A 19,557-nucleotide genomic window follows, 5' to 3' on the forward strand; every position below is an offset into this window, starting at 1 on the left:
GTGGGTATTGATCTAGCAGGGTTATTCTCCAGCCAGGGTTTATTAACCTCTGTGATAATGACAGAGCATTTATGTACACAGTGTCCCAGAGGAATAGTGGGATTGAAGAAGACAGAAGCCCTTTGGCTATGTTCAGAATGACATCCTGACATGTTACTTGTACTTGAAAAATGTATACTGTGCATTCTCTATGACCTACTACATTTGATACATGAATATCCCACAATGCAATGTGGACCAATCTTGATTTAGCAACTTTCTTTGTTAATTTTTGCACTGACTCACTTAATTCACTAATGATAAAGGTCATGTGACAAATTAAAATATTGCATACTACTATTTAAAATGCACCATTTCAGAAGGTCATTGCATACTTGCAATATTTTAGACAGCATGCATAGTATATAATATAGTAGGCCTATTTCCAAACCCCGTCACTGTGTAGAAGACCCTTATTTGAAAATTCAACACACATAAAACCAACTGATTATGATTACTTAGAACATCATAAAATGTAAGCACTAAGTAAATAAATAAATAATGAAGGATTTTTCTTCAGCCAAATGTGAGAAGTGAAATCCTGAGAGTAGAACTATGACAAGAATCACTGTCCTCCATTCCTTGTCTCCATAGACCCTTCCCCCTCCTAAGCTACTCTGAACCAGCTTCCTCTATAATTACCAGTTATTAATTTTAAATGAGTCTGTTAAGGTGTTGCATGGTTTTAATACTGCCTGTTAATATCAGATCAGATGAGATTGGGGGGAGAGGAGATGAGAGGGGGATGATGGAATGGGTGTCTTCTCTCTGCCATCATTAGAGAGAGACGACATCAGTCCATCAGTCTATCATTACTCCACTCACACACTTGCTGTAGATGAGAACGATCACCCAGAACCTTGTTTCTTTCATAATTAAACATTTCTATTTCTACTCAAATGTCATTTTTGGTATTTTGCATCTTTTATTGAAAGAAGCATAGAAAGAGTGAATTTAAGAGGCAATTTAAATATGACTCGAGTCATCCCAACCCTGCTGCCCCTCCCTATCACTTCCGGTCTCCTGTGAATATACAACAATAAAATAAAATAAAATAAAATAAAATGTGCTTCTAAATGCCAGATTGTCTGAAATTAAACAATGTCCAAAAAAAAAAAAAAGTTCCTAGGCCACAACTCCAATTTAAATCATTTTTTAAAACATTAACAGCCAACAAACAGCATGATCAAATCTTACTATATATTTAATTAAAAAAGTTTTATTTATTATACAATTTTTCACATTTTTAGGATAATCAATCTTGATATTCAGTATCCATCTATGATTATTTTATAATTGATATTTATTCTACTTTAATTTGAAATTTGATGCACACAAAAAGATATAAGATTATTTATGACAACTGATAAATCTGGTCTGAGTGGTTTACATTATTAAACACTTTAATCATATATATAAAAAGTTGTAAAAATAATAAAAGGGTCAGTTGTGAAGCTATATTAAAGTGCAATCTTTAACAACAACTTCACATTGTGCCTAACAAACACCTCTTCATTTCAAGTTCATCCTTGACTTGTTTGGGACACGTCCAGCATCATGTTTCCTCTGACATGCAAATAAAAAGCAGTTCAGCCCATTGACATCGGACGACTCATTTCTACTGTTGCAATGTCATTCCCAGAGCTAGTGTACTGACAAATCGTCACAAAGACCTAAAAACTAACAGCAGGTTGACAGACAGGATATGACAAATGAACCATATGAAATGCATGTGCTGTGAGAGATAAAACTTAAAGCAGCTTTTGGATAATGTGTGAGAGAGAAAGACTCCAAACCGGTCCACTCATTCGGACAAACTCTCTCACTCTTCTCACATCTCTCGTCTTTCTCTCGCACCCCTCCCTCTACCCCCACCCCCTCCCCCTCCCTCTCTCTCTCTCTCCCTCTCTTTGTGTTCTGTATTCCAAGGTCCTTTCAGTGCCTAAAGTGGCGCTTGCTGCAGCTGAAGTGTCTGTGCATGTGTGCCCGAGCCTGCAATTCACCAATTTCACTGCTAATTAGCCTACAAAGCCGGTGCCTCGCAGGGGGAGGAGAGGAGGGGGTGGCGCACGCGGGGGGTCCGGGGCCCGGGGGCCGAGAGGAGGAGGAAGAATGGGAGAGGAGGGGTGCTGGCACAGCTGACACATATGGCTGGGTACCAGAGACTGGGTGAAAAGGGTGGAGGTGGAGAAAGAGAGGCAGAGGGGAGAAATGAGAGAATGATGTGGGGTAGAGCTTGTGCTAGAGCGTGATGCAGAGAGAAGGTACAGATGGAGAAGAAGAGAACACAGAGCCAGAGGAGCACTTTCACATGACTCACGTCAGAGCTTCAACGCACCTCTTAAAGCAAACGCCGCGCTCTGCTTTGACCTCCACGTGAAAAGATAATGTCACAGCAAGGTGATTTTACGAGGTCACTAGAGATCAAGAAAGCTGGCTAAATACATAGCAAAGAGGAAAAACATGCATTTGAGATTAGAGCAGAAGAAAGTCCTGCCGATGCTTTTGATACGTTACAGAAATCGAAAACAAGCTGTCGAATGTGACTTTAATGTCTTGGTGACCATACGTGACCAGAAGGGAGCAGTTACGGTTTCTTTGTATTCTAAATCAGGGGTTTCAACTGGTGGGTTTGCACAATTGTGTCACAAACAGAAGCAAAAAACAACACAACCAAGATTATCAACTTTTGAAAGGGAAGAGAAAATGCTTATCTGGTCGCTCCTTGAGGTCTTCAGGCCAAGACCTTTTTATTGTTCCTAGAACACGTTTTAAAACAAGAGGTGATCGTGCGTTTTGTGTGGTGGCTCCAAGGCTCTGGAATTCTCTTCCATTAGTCTTGAGAGCTTTGGACACTGTAGAAAATTTTAGTAAACACCTTAAAACCCATCTTTTTAGACAAGCTTTTAACTAGCTATATGGTGGTGTTGTAATGCGTGTTGTGATTTTTATTTCTTTTATTATTTGTTTTTTACTGTAAAGCACTTTGTGACCCTTCATGTCTGTGAAAAGTGCTATATAAATAAAGTTTACTTACTTACTACTTACTTATCTAGTGTAGTATGTATATCTTGTGTTGCTGACATCAAAGGTCATGTGTCCAATCAAACTTAGTGTATGAGTGCAAATTACTGGCACTTTATAGAAGCTGGACAAATTAGGCTGATGAAAACAATTGGATGGACTACATTAGATATGGGGAATGTTTCAACAAAGTTTCAACATTCATAAGTTCAGGTCAGTATGATTTTTTAATGTTTTTGAAATAAGTTTCTTTTGCTCACCAAGGCTGCATTCATTTCATCAAAACTTTACAATTGTTTTTAGTAAATTTTAAAATGTAATTTATTCACGTGATGGCAAAGCTGAATTTTATGCAGCATTGTTACATGATCCTTCAGAAATCATTCTAATATGCTGATTTTGTGAATTGCAGATTTCTTATTATTATACATTTTGAAAACAGTTGTGCTGATTAATATGTTTTCGTGGAAACAAAACATTTTTCAGGATTATTTGATATAAAGTTCCAAAAAAAAACCCAGCATTTATTTGCAATTTAATGCATCCTGGCTGAATATTTTTCAACAATAGTATAAATATGGTTTGTGCTGACAATTTACTAGTTTTTGTTGATAATTTACTCACCCCCATGTCATCCAAGATGTCCATGTCTTTCTTCAGTCGAAAAGAAATTAAAGTTTTTGATGAAAACATTTCAGGATTTTCTCCATATAATGCACTTCATTGGGAACCAAACGGTTCAAGGTCCAAATGAGAGTTTCAGTGCAGCTTCAAAGGGCTTTAAACGACAAGGGGTCTTATCTAGGACCCTTCAAGTCATGATTCGAAAAAAAAAGATTTGTTCATCTTGAAGAATGAGTTTGAACAGGAGAGTCACAAACGCTCATCACAGAACAGAGCAAGGCGAGCATTTGTGCTTGTAAAACTTAAAAATGACTGATCGTTTTGCTAGATGAGACCCTTATTCATCGCCTGGTGTCGTTTAAAGCCCTTTGAAGCTGCACTGAAAATCTCATTTGGACCTTGAACCGTTCCCAATGAAGTCCATTATATGGAGAAAATCCTGGAATGTTTATCAAAAACCTTAATTTCTTTTCGACTGAAGAAAGACATGGACATGGCAAAAGTTTTAAAAAAAAAGTGAACTACTCCTTTAATGTTAAAATCTGGGCACTGAAAAAACAGTTTATCACCAATCTAAACATGAGGCAAAATCATAGGTGAACTGTGCAAATCACAAGGGTAGGTGCAAAGTTGTCAAAATTATCTGTGCAAATTGTGTTGAAAAGGTCAGCAGCAAATAGGGTCAAAGGTAAAATGATTTGAACTTTGAGAGACGTGTTGCTATGCTGCAAGCTGATGCTTCCCTCCATAGGCTTCAAAAGGCCGTAAGAGGGGAGAGAGAAAGAGAAAAGGGCAATAACCTCGAGATGGAAAGAAAGCGAGACAGAAGGAATAGCTGGAATGACTCTAGGGTTGACAGACACAGTTGTGGCCACAGGGGGCGCTGTAGCCCCTTACGGCCGGAGTGAGTGGAGCGGCAGGGGAAGGCTGAGTGGGGATGCCCAGGTCTGGTAAGCCTACACTGGGCACAGCTGCACCACAGCCAGCCCTGGCACCATCCACGCGCCCTGGCAGACATAGCGAGTCTTCGAGCCTAACTAAAACACACATACACACACATGCACACATGCACAATCCAGTCTGGTAGCTGCCAACAGCCCTAACACCATCTCTGCCATACTGGCATCCATCCTGCCACCTATCGCTGACGGCGACGGTTTCCACAGCGTTTGGCACGCCGCCCAGGACTGCACTGGAGTATGCCATTGGCAGCGTTTGAATAAGCTTAGCCTTGTCTCTCTCTCCTTTCTTGGTCTCCTTCTCTCTGTCTCCCTCTGATTTGCTGTTTGTTTGTTGTTTTTTGTTTGTCCCCTGTCTCCCGACGCTTGTATATTTAAGGCTGTGGATGTGGAGGTGGAGAAAAGGATTATTCCGAAGGCACACAGGGGTCACACGCCTCTGGGGTAACGCGACCACCTTGAGAGAGAGCCGTAATGCTCTCACACCCACAATCACACACACGCACGCTTAAAAAACACTACCACGATGAGATTTACACCCTAACGGCACGGCGACAACATATGTTACGACATATGAACATCCATATGCGTTTATACCAAATATATTAAGCACAGTCGGGGTATAGAGAGTCTCTGATGTATTTCTCACCACCACAAGCGACTACTACACCCAATGTTTGGAGCTAATGCCAACTCAACAGATGTAATTGTTTGACCTGAATGTGTTCACCTAAAGCCCTCATCTTAATTCCAGTGGACAGATGCCATATAAAATACATCTTTAAAATGAAAACACTGTAAACACTCTGTCGATCCACACTGCCAGCAAACCCTATACGACAGACTTAGACAGATCATACTGCAAGCCAATGAGACGTTACTGTGTAAAGCTGGCCATAATTTTAGTTTATTCACTCTTAAAAAAACCTACATAAAGTGCAGATGGCAATTTACTGCAGAAATACTGATGGCCCACAAAAGTTGATCAAACATTCATGCCAAAGTACTTCAAATCGTTCACAATTACTATGACGTATTTTATTTTTTTATTATTTTATTTTTTGCATATCTGGCAAATGCACACAACTGCACTAACATTTTGGTTGTCCAATTTATTTGTGCATTATTTTTTGCATGTAACTTACTGTATACTTATTTTTCATGTAACTGCATGAACATAACTGCTACTATTACTGCTACAATTTTGCCTACAACTGTACATATTTGTGATCAATTGTTTTTATGTACATTTTTATGAATGTAATTTTAAGGAAAATTTCTGTGTAAAATTGTGCATTATTTGCATGTAACTACATTTTGCGGAAAAAAGCTTCTGCCTTAAATTTAAGTACAATCAACTTAGATGTTTAAGTCATTTAAACTTAAATTACATAAAAAATTTGTTGAATCTTGTATAACTTTGCTTAACTTATTTTGATAAGTTAAAGCAATGCAAAAACATGTTGTCATAACTTATTGATCATATAATTTTTTACAATGTATGCGTGTTTTTTTATGTAATTGTTATTGTACATACAATTCCTGTGTACAACAGTGTCTTTTTTTGCATATAAACGTACAACATTTTTGCATTTTATCTACAATTGTATTGTTATATATATATATATATATATATATATATATATATATATATATATATATTCCTGTTATTTATGTAACTGTACATAAAATATTTGCCATGATTTTACTTCCTTGAACTTTTTTCCCATTTCTAGTATTAATTTCAAATCTACAAGATATATAAACATGATAATATTTTAGACTGATCACAAATAATTTGTTTAAAGCCACAGGCCAAAAAAATTCATTCAATCAGGGTCAGATTTGGCCAGCACTGTGCCCCCCTCTCTCTAGTCTATAAGAACACTTGCAGAAGTCCAAAATCATGTCTCCCCCCTTTCTATTGCCTTCAGATGAGCTCCACAATCAATGAAAAGGCAGATCTATCTGTAACACTGTTCGTTTAAATATTCTCCCTTCTGCCTGTCCCCCCGACTCCCTCTCGCTCTCGCTCTCTCCCTGGTCTGCTTTATTTTATTCTTGGGTGCAAGCTGAATTTAATAAATATATGCAAATGTGTGCGGCGGAACATGACGAGTTTAAATCAGTCTGCGCTGCTCTTTGAGCGCTGGTGAGATTGAGGCTGAGAGCTGACCCCGGGTTAATCATTTTTCACTTCCCTATCGCATTCAATTCTGCTGCTGCCAGTGTACGTGTGTGTGTGTGCTTGGGCGTACGCATGTGTCTAGGTGTTGGTATAAGTGAGTGAGTGAGTGCATCCCTATGTTTGTGTGTATTATTAATACAGAGGGAGGCAAGTCATGTTCATGGTTTTTTGAACAGATCAGTGAAGATATAGTCTTTTCATTTATCTTATCACTGATGAATCTTAAACAGTAAAAAAATCATTGTAGTCAGAGCAAATATTCTTCCTCACACATATTTACTAGCACTAAAACCACCTCATGACCTGTTGTTCTCACTTTTCTTTCTCTCTTCTTCACTCTATTTTTCTTCTTCCTTCAGAGAGCATTAAACTTAAAAATGCAAAGCTTCTGGGCTAAAGTCCATCTTCAGCCTTCTTTTTTAATTTTTCTACTTTATACCTGTCTCTGTTTTCACATTTCATTTGAGCATAAATTGCAAGCATTTTTCAAATTGTCTACTTTTTTTCCCACTCTTATGCTGTTATTCCACTACAATTTTGGCAAATATGCCACAATTATTTTTTATACAACTGTTAAAAGCGATCAACCTTGTTATTCCATAAAAATAAAGTTTACTATTGGTTCACATGATTGAAACACACAATGGGGTTCAAAAGTCAGAGACCACATTGTAAATCTGGAATTCAAAAATTGAAACCAAAATATAAATTATATATTTTATATATTATATATTTATAAAGTTTTTTTTTTAATGCAATAGAAACATTATTGGATTTCATATAAGAAATATGTAGACTCTAGGTCTTTCTAGGTCACTAATCAAATTTGCACAAAGCAACAGAAAAACAGTTTTATTACGGAAACAAGCTTCCATAAATTTGTGACACTGATGGTCATGTAAAAACCTTCGCACAGATAGTCAGATGTTCTTTCTTCAATTGAATCCTAAGATGCTTTTTGCTCAAATCATCCTGGACACTATCATGATCAGGTTTTACAAAAACGTGTGGCGTTCTTGCAACCTTTTTCTGCGCCCGTTCTATTTCCCATGATTCATAGCGGGTTCGACTAACTAAATAGTTTTCTACTTCCGGTTGAAGTATTTGTTTACATAGAATGCTAGCACTCTAGTCCAGACATTAGCAAAATATCAGTCTAGTACAAACGCATTTTATATTTAATATGAGCGAAATACACATAACACAACAAATCTTTAACTTTTAGGTAGCAAAATATTTTTTAGTAATTCTATGAATTACACTGCGCAAACAAACAAAAGTAATATCCTACTAACCGGATGAAGAAGGGTCGGCCTCCACAAAACATAAAATATTTCTTTTTATTTTATTTTTCGTGTTCGCATTTATGAGAAGAAAAAAAAATGTTACGGACGTGACAGTTCTCCATTACGGACATGACTGCTCTGAGAGCGACTTTAAAACTTTAACAGAGATCTTAAAGAAAAACCACAAAGCCTTTCTTTAAAGTGAATTTAGTTTTTTTATTAATTGTATCTTAATTTTAATCAATGTTTAATCAACCAATTGCCTATGGTTTTAATAAATAAGTAAGTTTAAGTAAATATAGTAGTAAATAGAGGATCATGACGGAGGCGCCGGCGTGCAAACTGGGCACTGGTCTCATAAATTAACCGAAACTCGGCGTATAATATAGCCTACGAAAGTTGAAAAGAAAAAAGTTCATTTTGTTTTTATCTGTGATTTAATAAAAAATAACGTAACAAGATCACATTTGATAAGGGTTTTTTTATCGATTTAGTTTAGCGATGTGGGGATGACACAATCTCTAAAACACATGGCAAAAAGCATAGACCAGATTCGAACCGGAAGTTGACAACCGGAGGCGTCGTCATGGCAGCGCACATTGATTAGAGCAGAATAAGGTGGATAAAGAAAAAGTTGGACAAATATTTCACTAGTGGTCTCTGAGTTTTGGGTAACACACTGATCGCACTCTCTCTCTTCTATATAATACTATATAATTCATTATACAAAAGTAAAGAGTGGCCCACGTTTTTATCTAAAACAATTAAGCTAAATAAATGATGCCCATGCATGCTAATGAAGAGTTTATGGACCACTGGAGAGGTCAAAGGTCAAAACTGCTATGTGTTCCACTGCAGCTCCATCTACAGGCAAAGAAGGGTAGAAATTGAACTGAAACAGGTGCAATAAGCAAAAAACCTCCTGAAACCTTGATTCTCACAGAAGATCATATTTCATTCTGGTACAATGTACCATAAAATATACAAGAAGTGAACCTTGAAAATGTGCATTTGCATGTTTAGTCTATTACTGTACGTTTTACGCACTCACACACCCCTCTGGGATAGACACCCCTCTCATCCTGTCATCAGACATGTCTGTGCCCGCCTAACTGATCTAAGTTCTAATCAAATATCATTTAGACTGCATCTCACCCCGTCCCCGCGGGAACAACCACCCCAGTGACGGTCGCCAGGCAACCACCCTCTCATTTCTGAAGTGTCAGTTTGTATTATTGTCTTCACGCTCTCTAGTGATACCCAGGGTCTTGCATACTCACACACACTACTACATGGACCCACACATGTACAGTCAAATGCTCAGATATGTTTCTTAACCTTTTCAAAATATACATACACAATGAATTGATTCATTTTGTTGTTGAAATTAATGTACTATCTTAAATGTATCTCATTGAAATAATATGCATTTTTCATAGAGATGCATATAAGCATTCACAGTACTGCAAGTGGTGTCAACATTTGTGGCACAAACATATCCTGGAAAACCATTTGTGTTCACCTGCCAAAGTAAATATTTGGCACTGCTCTGCTCTAGATTCTAGTGTAAAGACCAAACAGAAAAGGGAGATTTCACAAACATAGAGAAAAATGTCAACGAAAACACACATGCACAAGCACACACACACACACAAATATGCTAAACATCTCTGAAATAATCATACGGCACTCGACAATCCACACAGACTGTATTTGTATCTAAAAAGTCTAAAATGACAGATAGTCATTTCACTGATATCAACATCACTTACATATATACAGAGAAGAGGGAGAGAGAGGGAAAGAGAGAGAGAGAGAGAGAGAGAGAGAGAGAGAGAGAGAGAGAGAGAGAGAGAGAGAGAGAGAGTCAGAAAGCCGAAGTGTTCTGAATCTTCAGTGTTTTGTTTTATGTTTTATTACTACTATTACATTATTTATTCATATTTTGAATACATTTCAGCTAATTTTAGTTTAAGTTTTAGTAATTTTGTTATGCGTCACGTTATTTGTTATATAGCCTATAAAATTCTGGCATGAAAGATGGCGCAGGCTAATGGGTCCTTTAACTCACCTGTTCATCACATCCTTATCCGTAGAGCTTATGCACCAGAGAAACGTGAGCGCCGTCATCTTTAGAATATTGTCTTTGAACTTCCGTTTTTGCGGTCGCTCTGTATATCTCTCTGGCATCGCTGTCGAGGAGTAATTAGCAGGTGAAGTGGATTTAATTATTTTAGAGTTAACAAAAGTTATCATGAGCATTGTAATGTTTATCATAAGCATTGTAAAGCAGATGTCTTAGTCGACCGAGAATTTTTTTTACGAGCAGTTCATATGCAAGATCGCTGTGAAAATACAGACCGGAAGTCAAAAAACAACGACCGCAGCGCTGAAAAGGGGCGGGGCTATTTAAGGTCTATAGGGGGTAGCTGATTGGTAGCTGCTGTATCAGTAGCCAATGACTAAACAAAATAGCAAGCTTGGTTCCAAATGCTTTAACTTTTGATGCTATGCTTATGCTATCGCCACAATTTGATTCAGATGCAGCTCACATGTAGAGAAACTTCACCAAAGAAGAATTCTTAAACCAACTCTAAAAACGTAATACTCACCCTCGGCCTTATGTCGATCCAAACCCATAAGCGCTTTGTTCATCTTTGAAACACAAATGAAGATATTTTTGATGAACTCTGAGAGCTTTCTGTTCCTCCATTAACAGCAACGTCATTGCAGCTTTCAAGGTTCAGTAATGCATCAAAAGAGAGTCAAAAGAGAAAGAATGACAGCTAAGGTTGAAACAACATGCACTTCTGAAATAAACTTTTAGCAAAAGACAGACTGATGTGTTATGGGTGGAGGCATTCAAAGACAGTGAGAGAGAGTGAGATGATGGGACGACTGTTTCTGTGAATACAAGTGCTAAAAGTGTGATCTGTCTTATTATATGTTGATAATAATTAAACACCTTAGTGCCCTTTGAAGGACTGAAGATATAATTTTAGGTAGTTTGGTGCACGCAGAGATTGTGTGTGTGTGTGAGTGTGTGAGAAAGAGAGAAAGTGCTCAGTAACTACAATGATATAAATGATTTCATGAATAATAATGACTATATTTTTATTCTACTTTTTAATCCAATAAATAATAATGTTTAAAAATTAGAATCACATAGCAATCACATAGCATCCACCCACGACACCACTGTTTTTGCACGCTTTGCATAGGCAAACACCAGTCTAAATCTACTTTATTTTTCATTTTTTGCACATTTCTTGGTTAAAGTGAATTTCAATATATTGCACGCACTGTAAATGCATTGTTTGTGGGAGAGGGAGAAGCCATGATGTGTGTGTAATATGGGAGATCACACTTTTAGCACTTGTATTCACAGAAACAGTCGTCCCATCATCTCACCCTCTCTCACTGTCTTTGAGTGCCTCCACCCATAACATATCAGTCCGTCTTTTGCTAAAATTTTATTTCAGAAGTGCATGTTGATTCAACCCGGTCTCACCCCAAGACGTCATATAACTGACGTTTTGGGACGTCTTTTGACCATACGTCAATATTCGCCTTTTTAGGGCCCCCTTAAACGTCGGTAGATGAGGTTATGGGATCCTAACTCTACCCCATACCTAAACCTAACCCTAAACCTAACCCGTCACCTAACTGACGTTAAAGGTAAAGCGTCAGTTGTATGACGGCCCGGGATCGCTATCTACCGACGTTTAAGGGGGCCCTAAAAAGGCTGATATTGACGTATGGTCAAAATACGTCCCAAAACGTCAGTTATATGACTTTTTGGGATGAGACTGTGTTAGTTGATTCAACCTTAGCTGTCACTCTTTCTCTTTTACTCTCCACCTTTTCTCTAGCAGCACGTTAATACCAGACTGGTGAGAGCTTGTCCTTGTAAAGCTTATATTAACAACATTTTGATGTTTAAAAAGAAGTAAATAAACCTATATCTTATAACAGAATTGCATAGTAATAATAAAACGGCAAACACAACCAACATCATCTTCTCATGTGTAATATGAGAGGGCTGCACACAAAAGAAATCCATAATGACACGTCGTCTCTGCTAAATTTAACGGTCTACGGATCTCATAGCATCAATATCACAATGTGAGGAGACTCGGCATCTGCAAGGGTGACAAAATTCACTGTGAATTGTTCACTAGGTTTCAAGAGAACATTCCCACTTTGTAACGTGTGGCCTCCACTCACCTCTAAAGTGTTGACAGATGATACAGTCTGTTTATGCCTCTCGATATACGTTTGTGTATACTTTTATATTCATGAAAGTGTAATCTTTGTGGTTTCTGAAAGTGTGTGTGTCTGTGGTTTTTGTACGTGTGTGTAAATCCGGTGCCAGCTAGGAAAGGGGAGTGAGCTGAATGCATTAGCACCAAGCAAAGAAGGCTGCGAATATTGTCATAGTAAATATGATTCATAAAGAATGTGGTGGCTTAACAGCACAGCGCTAGGTGGGAACACGTCAAAGAGGCTCTCCCAATTACTGCACTCTTAGAGTGAGGCAGCTGTTCATTTTTTAGGGCTCTGGAAATGTGTTAGATGTACCACTTAATTCACCCTGGCTGTCGAATTCAAACCCTGGGATATCATGTTCCTTTTCTCGCTTGTTTGTTGCATAATTTTCTCTCTCGGCAAGTCAAATATTCAGATGTGCACATCTATAAATGACCCTGTTTGGGATGTAGAGATAATTTAAAGACCTGTCGGTGCAGAGGAGCTACCCGGTTAACAAAAGTAACAAATAAAGGGCTGAAAGGAATTGTGTGATTCATCAGGCAATGATTATTAGACACAATAAGTTGTTTCGCAGTTAAAGGAGTAGTTCACTTTTAAAAAAACTTTTGCTGATAATTTACTCATTCTTTCTTCAGTCGAAAACTAATTTTGATGAAAACATTCCAGGATTTTTCTTCATATAATGTACTTCAATGGGAACCAAACGGTTCCATTGTTCCACGGTTGCAAACTGTTCAAAGGGCTTTAAACGATTTCAGATGATGAATAAGGGTCTTATCAAGCGAAACGATCGCACTTTAAAAAAAAAAAAAAAAAGTTTAAGTTGTATATGGTCGTCTTGCTCTGTTCTGTGATGCATGTTTGTGACTATCCTGTTTGAACTTGTTTATCAAAATGAACGAATCTTTTTTCGTGTCATTTGGTTCATTCAACAAACAAAATGAACGAGTTGACTATGGAAAAGATTCGATCATTTTGATGAACGAGTTCGAATAGGAGAGTCGCAAACGCGCATAACATAGCAAGGCGACCATTTGAGCTTTCATTTCGCTTGATAAGACCCTCATCGTCTGAAATCGTTTAAAGCCCTTGGAACAGTTTGCAGTTTGCACTGAAACTGTCTTTTGGACCTTAAACCGTTTGGTTCCCATTTAAGTCCATTATATGGAGTAAAATCCTGGAATGTTTTCATCAAAAACCTCAATTGGATTATGGAATGGTATAAGGCTAATTTATCAACAAGCCATCATTATTCATATTATTCAAAATATTCTTGTGTTTGAAAGTTTGGGGTCAATAAGACTTAAATATATTTTTTAAAAGAAATTAGTACTTGTATCAAGGAAGGAATAAGGATGCAGTAACGGTCACCAGCTGGAGTGCCCTTGAGAGCCACCAGTGAGCATGTGACGCAGAACACTGAAGCAACGATGCTGAAAATTCAGCTTTGCCATCCATCACAGAAATAAATCGTACTGTAAAATATAGTGAACCTATAGGTGGTATAGTGTAGTTATTAAATACCATCAAATATTAGACAACAAAATATCAAATAAAAGTCATTTATTTGAATTAAATAAAGCAACAGTTCAAGGTTGAAGGTTGAACAGTTCAAGGTTTGACACGATAAAACAATATCTATACTGTTCAAAATTAACAGCTTTCAGGTTGTCATACATTAGCAGCACATTTTAATGAAAAACAAGCCTACTTACTTGGCTACTGTTCGGGGAACTGACATCCTTTAAAAACTACCTTGACACTAGTTGCTTAAAAGTAATTGAATAAATGGAAAAGAAAAGCCAAGGTCTAGCATTTGATTGCATTTAGTTTGATATTTTGTTTTTAATGCAATGAAATTCATCTTTTTTTTAAGTGTGACAGGTGTCCTTTTTGGGGACCACTATATTTTAAGCAATTGTGTCGATAATAGTTCAAGGTAAAAACACAACAAATTGAATAGCTAATTTGTTAACCACCAGTATGTTTGGACCTGTGCTATCCTGTTTTTTTTTTTTTTTTTAATTGTTTTATTACCATGAGGTTCCTGCTGATTCCTATGCTGATCATTAAATACCACCTATTAGTGTAGCTGTCTACACACCTGTGCACATGTATATGAAAACAGTTTGTAGAGTTGTGCTAAGATATATTAAGTAGCAAACAACACACACACATGCACACGTAGGCTGACACACAGGGGGACATGTGCAGATGGCACGCAGGGTGTATTGAGAGGGTACAGAAGGTGCAAACATATGGTGTGTGACATAGAGCAAAGTCACCGAAACCTCCAGCTTCAAAAGAGGTTTGATACCTCACTCCACTTTGATGCCAGCCATGCAGGTGAAGCTGCTCTTTTGTATTGGACCAAGTTCAGTCTGGCTGATTTGATGGTTGTGTGTGTGTGTGTGCAGTTTGGCTTGTCTTGGGATCAGAGTGAATCAAAGTTCTGCTAGCAGCATCCGCTCAGAAATCAACCAGAGCAGCTTATTAATCCAGGCTTAAAAGTCAATATTTTATAACTCAGTCATGGCATTCTGTGGTCTATTATATTTGGGGTTTTGTACATTCAGCTAGTTATTACCACAAAATAAATGTTGAACTACTAGAGCGTAGGCGTCTTCTTTCACCCTGAAGGGCGTTTATTTTGTGATTGTGACTGACTGATTACATCAGGGGTCCTTTTTGACTCCAAGGCCTCAACATTTGCAGGTTCACTCTTATTTTCTTTAAATTACATTTTCAGGATTTTTAGAATTGGATTTTTAAGATTTTATTAATCACACTTTTAAAATTACCAAACATGTTTCCCAAAACAGTGGGGAACCTGGCTCTTTGAAGAAACATGGTGAAGGTGAGGGTGAAGACAGAACTGCTTCTCTACATTATCCTGCCTGTAAAAAAATAATAATCATTTAAAAAAAGTTGCTGCCTTAAATTTTTAAGTACAATCAACTTGGATGTTTAATTAATTTAGACCCTTATTCACCGTCTGATGTCGTTTAAAGCCCTCTGAAACTGCACTGAAACTCTCATTTGGACCTTGAACCGTTTGGTTCCTATTGAAGTCCATTATATGAAGAAAATCCTGGAATGTTTTCATCAAAAACCTTTATTTCTTTTCGACTGAAGAAAGAAAGACATGGACATCTTGGATGACATGGGGATGAGTAAATTAACAGCAAAAGTTTTTTTTAACTCTTTTAAGAACCGTTTTCCAAATTGTTAATAATATTGCTCCACTCTCAACTAAAAAAATCATAAAACTTTATTCTGAACAAACAAACCGAACATCCAGTTTCACTGCTCACAGAAATTGTGCTATCCCGAAAAGATCCTCCCCCTATCACTGACAGCTTTTTCATGTAAAATCATTAAACAATGGAATCAGCTTCCAGATAGTCTAAAGTTGTCTGTCGATCGGAATAATTTCTCTCGAAACATCCTCGATAACCAACTGTGTCAGCATCAGCAAACTTAAAGTCTACAAATGTAATAATGAAGCAAATGTTTTTGACTTTGTTAGTGATATTGTATTTGTTAGTGAAACTGAGAGTTATTTGTAATATAATGTTTTAATATTGTGTGCACCTGCCCGGACACTGCAGATGGAAATTAGCATTTCCTAACTCTGGTACAAAACATATTTTTGTAAGATTAATGTATTTTGTACATTGTCCCTGACAAATACAATAAATAAATAAATTAGTTAACAATAATAACCTTGCTAAGACTGTCTGTCTGTAGATTTATTGTATATTTTTAAACAAAGATGGGAGAACATTGTATAATTTGCCAATGTCAATAATTTTGATTTTTACTTTCCTTTTCTACTCTGTTGGTTTCTTTCAAAATATATTTTGAAATATTACAAACACCCAACGAGAACTCACATAATACATAAACAAAAACAAACTGAAGCATAATCGAGTCAAAATGTCCCCAGACAACCTTCTCAGCACCCAGTTACACATTAGTCTATAACAGAGCTGACAAAACATCCACGTCTATTGTGAATAGGCTGTTAAATGACCCCTCTTCAAGCCCCCCTTTCACTCGTAAGGACCTGTCCCAGCCCAAAAGGTTAATATTTGAAGGTGGATGGCCATAAATATGGAGAGAAGGACTTTTAATTAAATAAGCACTTCTTAAATGCTCTCTGGGGCAGCATTGCTTTTGTTTAAAGATGATTGATTGACTGCTATCTCTCCAGGCTAAGTCATTTGTTTCCCCTCTCCTTCCCTCCTCCCTCCTTTCCTTTTCTCTCTCTATCACTCCGCGTCCAATACCTCTCCATCCTACTTTCTCACTCTCATTCAGTCATTTACGAGGCCAATATTTCTCCTCACCCGTGACACAGTAATGAGCTCGTTCTGTGCCTGGCGGCCACGCCCCATCCCTTTTCCCAGTGGGCCATGGGGCAGGGTGCCCCGTTAAACATGAACTCAATCTAACACCCCTGGCAGTGCGAGTTATTTATTTTTCAGGAGGCCATAGAGCGGTCAAACGAAGCATTATGACGTTATTGCCCACCACAGACCTGATAAACAGGGTAAACAGACTCCAAGCCACTGTCGCATTCTCTTGCCTATCTCTCAAACACACATTGAACATTATGTAGGAAGTGCTTTATATATAACAGTTTAATCAGAAATATTGGCCACCATAACAGGTCACCCAGACCACACTGCAATCCTTTATCCTTCTCTTTAGTCTGTTTGTTTGTTTATTCCTCTTCTCTGTGCTTTTTCATTAGGGAATCCTTCTATAGACAATTACTATTTTCACTGCTCAAACTTATGATTTAGGAGGGAGAATATCATAAGCCACCTTTACACAGCAGCACAATACGATTGCCGGTTCTGTTAAATACGGTTACGTCCACACACAGTTTCGGTTATGACAAGCCCGAGAGTGACAACCTAATTTTATAGCTGAAAACCTGTGTTTTGTGAACGGAACTAGACAGGTTGTGTAGTGGAAATTGTCGGTCGCGTGTCTCCTTGCGTGCTTTCATATGTTTTTCAGTTTCACAGAAGCGTAAATATGAGCTGTCATTTGAAGGTTTTAGATCCAGTCGCTGTTTTTCTTGGAGCCATTCCTATTAGTTTGTGGTCCAAATGCTGCATATCAAATTCCATAAAAAGATTTGACGGGTTTTATGGACGCTGATGTCACTACAGGTCGCGGATATCGCATTTTGACTAGACACTTTTCCTTCGGATATATTTTTTTTTGTTTCACTGTTTGTTTCTCCCCCTGTCACTTTCTGTTTTCTAGTGTGTAACCCTGCAATTTTTTATTTTTTCCAGATGCAAACAGTTTATTGAAATACATCCATAGGGCCCTATTTTAATGATCTAAGCTCTTGGTCTAAAGCACACGGTGCAAGTGCACTTTTGCTAGGAAAAATGGTTGGCGGGCGGCGCATGGTCTAAAAGGTTTGTCTCTGTTCTCTTAATGAGTAATGGATGTGTTTTGGGCGTAACATGAAATAAACCAATCAGAGTCTCATCTCCTATTCCTTTTAAAATAGGGTTGGTATTTACAGTACATGACGGAATTTGCAAGAGTGGAAACGGATCTGCTCCTGCGCGAGGTTAAAGCGTGCAAGCAGACGGGACATGCCGGATTCCACCATATCTTTGTGCGCAATAATAATATTTTACATTAAATCCTTTTATTTTTCATATTTGGCTAGTTTGTGTGCGGTTGCGCATCCCTGTGTGCGTAGTAAGCAGAGTGTACATGCGTTGTGGACCTGCATATAGGCACACATTACTAATGTGCTCTTTAAATAACAAAAAAATAAAAAATACTGCGCCATTGACTGTAGACCAGGTCTATTGTCTATTATCTATTATCAGTTGCCTCAAAATAGCAACGCGCCAACAATGCAACAAAACACCTCGTTTTCAGACCAGTACACCATGGGTGCACAAATGGGCGAAATGCATTTGCTATTTAAACAATGTGGTGCAGGATGTGAAAATGATAACTGCGTCAGGCTGAAATTAGCAAAAAACACTTTCGTCGCACCTGGAGCTGCATTGTGCCGAGTGTATGATAGAAGCCATAAACTGTCTTAAACAGACTCAGTGCTACACATTACAATAGCAAACATTTGGTGTACACCAATTTGCTTACATCACTGTCACAATCCCTGTGTCCGAATATGCCTACTTACTAGCTAGTTGGCGAAAAACAGTAGATGAACAGTACATCTGATGGACACTACTATATCAACATATTCTCATCCCAGACTGATCTCATGAAGTAGCGTATGTATGACACGCCAATTCGTATTTCAATTTTTGGCATGCTATGAAGACGCATTATTGCTTTTCAGCGTGTTTATGAACGCCGTTGACTTAACATTATTACTGTAAAAATATATGACTTACCTCAACCCCGTCCCTAAACCTAACAGTCACTGGGGTTAATGGCATTTATGACTGTTCCCTTACCATCCTAGGAAAAAAAAAAGATCGCTCCCCAGATGTAGATCTACATTTTGCATCGTTTCGCGCGGATATTTGACGGCGTGCACAGACACGCGGAATCACTTGGACGTTAATGGTGTAGACATACACGCATACACGCGGATAGCTCAAAATGCCTAGAGATAACACGCCACTTGACTCGAAAGTGGCGTGTATGTTTACGAAAAAAATCATGATATCATGTTGCTCATCCCAAGGCATCATATATGACTCTTTTGCCAAAGCGTAGACATCCAATGCACATGGCACCCTTTAGCGTCAAAGATGCTTGGGTTATGGTAGGTTTAGGTATGGGGTAGGGTTAACGTTAGACCACTAGGAGGCGCCTTCTGCCCCATATATATCTGCGTCTCATTTGACGCTAAAGGGTGCGTTGGATGTCTACACTTTGGCAAAAGCGTCGTATATGACGCCTTGGGATGAGAACGGGCTCACTATATCTCATGAGGCCACAGGAGAGGAACTGTGAGCGAAGAAACTGACATAGTCACATGACATTGAGAATATGTAGTAGGCCTAATATGTTCAGATTCCATTCATACTACATACAGCCACTGCTAAAATTAACCTGTTATTATTGTTTCCAATTTTGAAAATGTAGCCTACTCAATGCATTTTATGTATATTCTTTTGTGTTTATAAGGACAGTATCTCTGATG

At 38.0% G+C, this 19,557-nt stretch overlaps 1 protein-coding gene across 1 annotated transcript in view; it reads right to left on the bottom strand.

Annotated features, from left to right (window-relative positions):
* lhx5 (LIM homeobox 5) overlaps positions 1–10,462 on the bottom strand; it is a 67,883-nt gene extending 57,421 nt beyond the window's left edge. The window contains exon 1 of the mRNA XM_039688360.2: positions 10,192–10,462. Coding sequence (XP_039544294.2) covers positions 10,192–10,403 — 212 coding nt within the window. The 5' untranslated portion in view covers positions 10,404–10,462. The remainder of the gene's footprint in view (positions 1–10,191) is intronic.
* Positions 10,463–19,557: the final 9,095 nt, after the last annotated feature.

This window comes from Pimephales promelas, chromosome 19 (assembly GCF_988280905.1).
Source record: "Pimephales promelas chromosome 19, fPimPro1.hap1.1, whole genome shotgun sequence".
Taxonomy (NCBI): domain Eukaryota; kingdom Metazoa; phylum Chordata; class Actinopteri; order Cypriniformes; family Leuciscidae; genus Pimephales; species Pimephales promelas.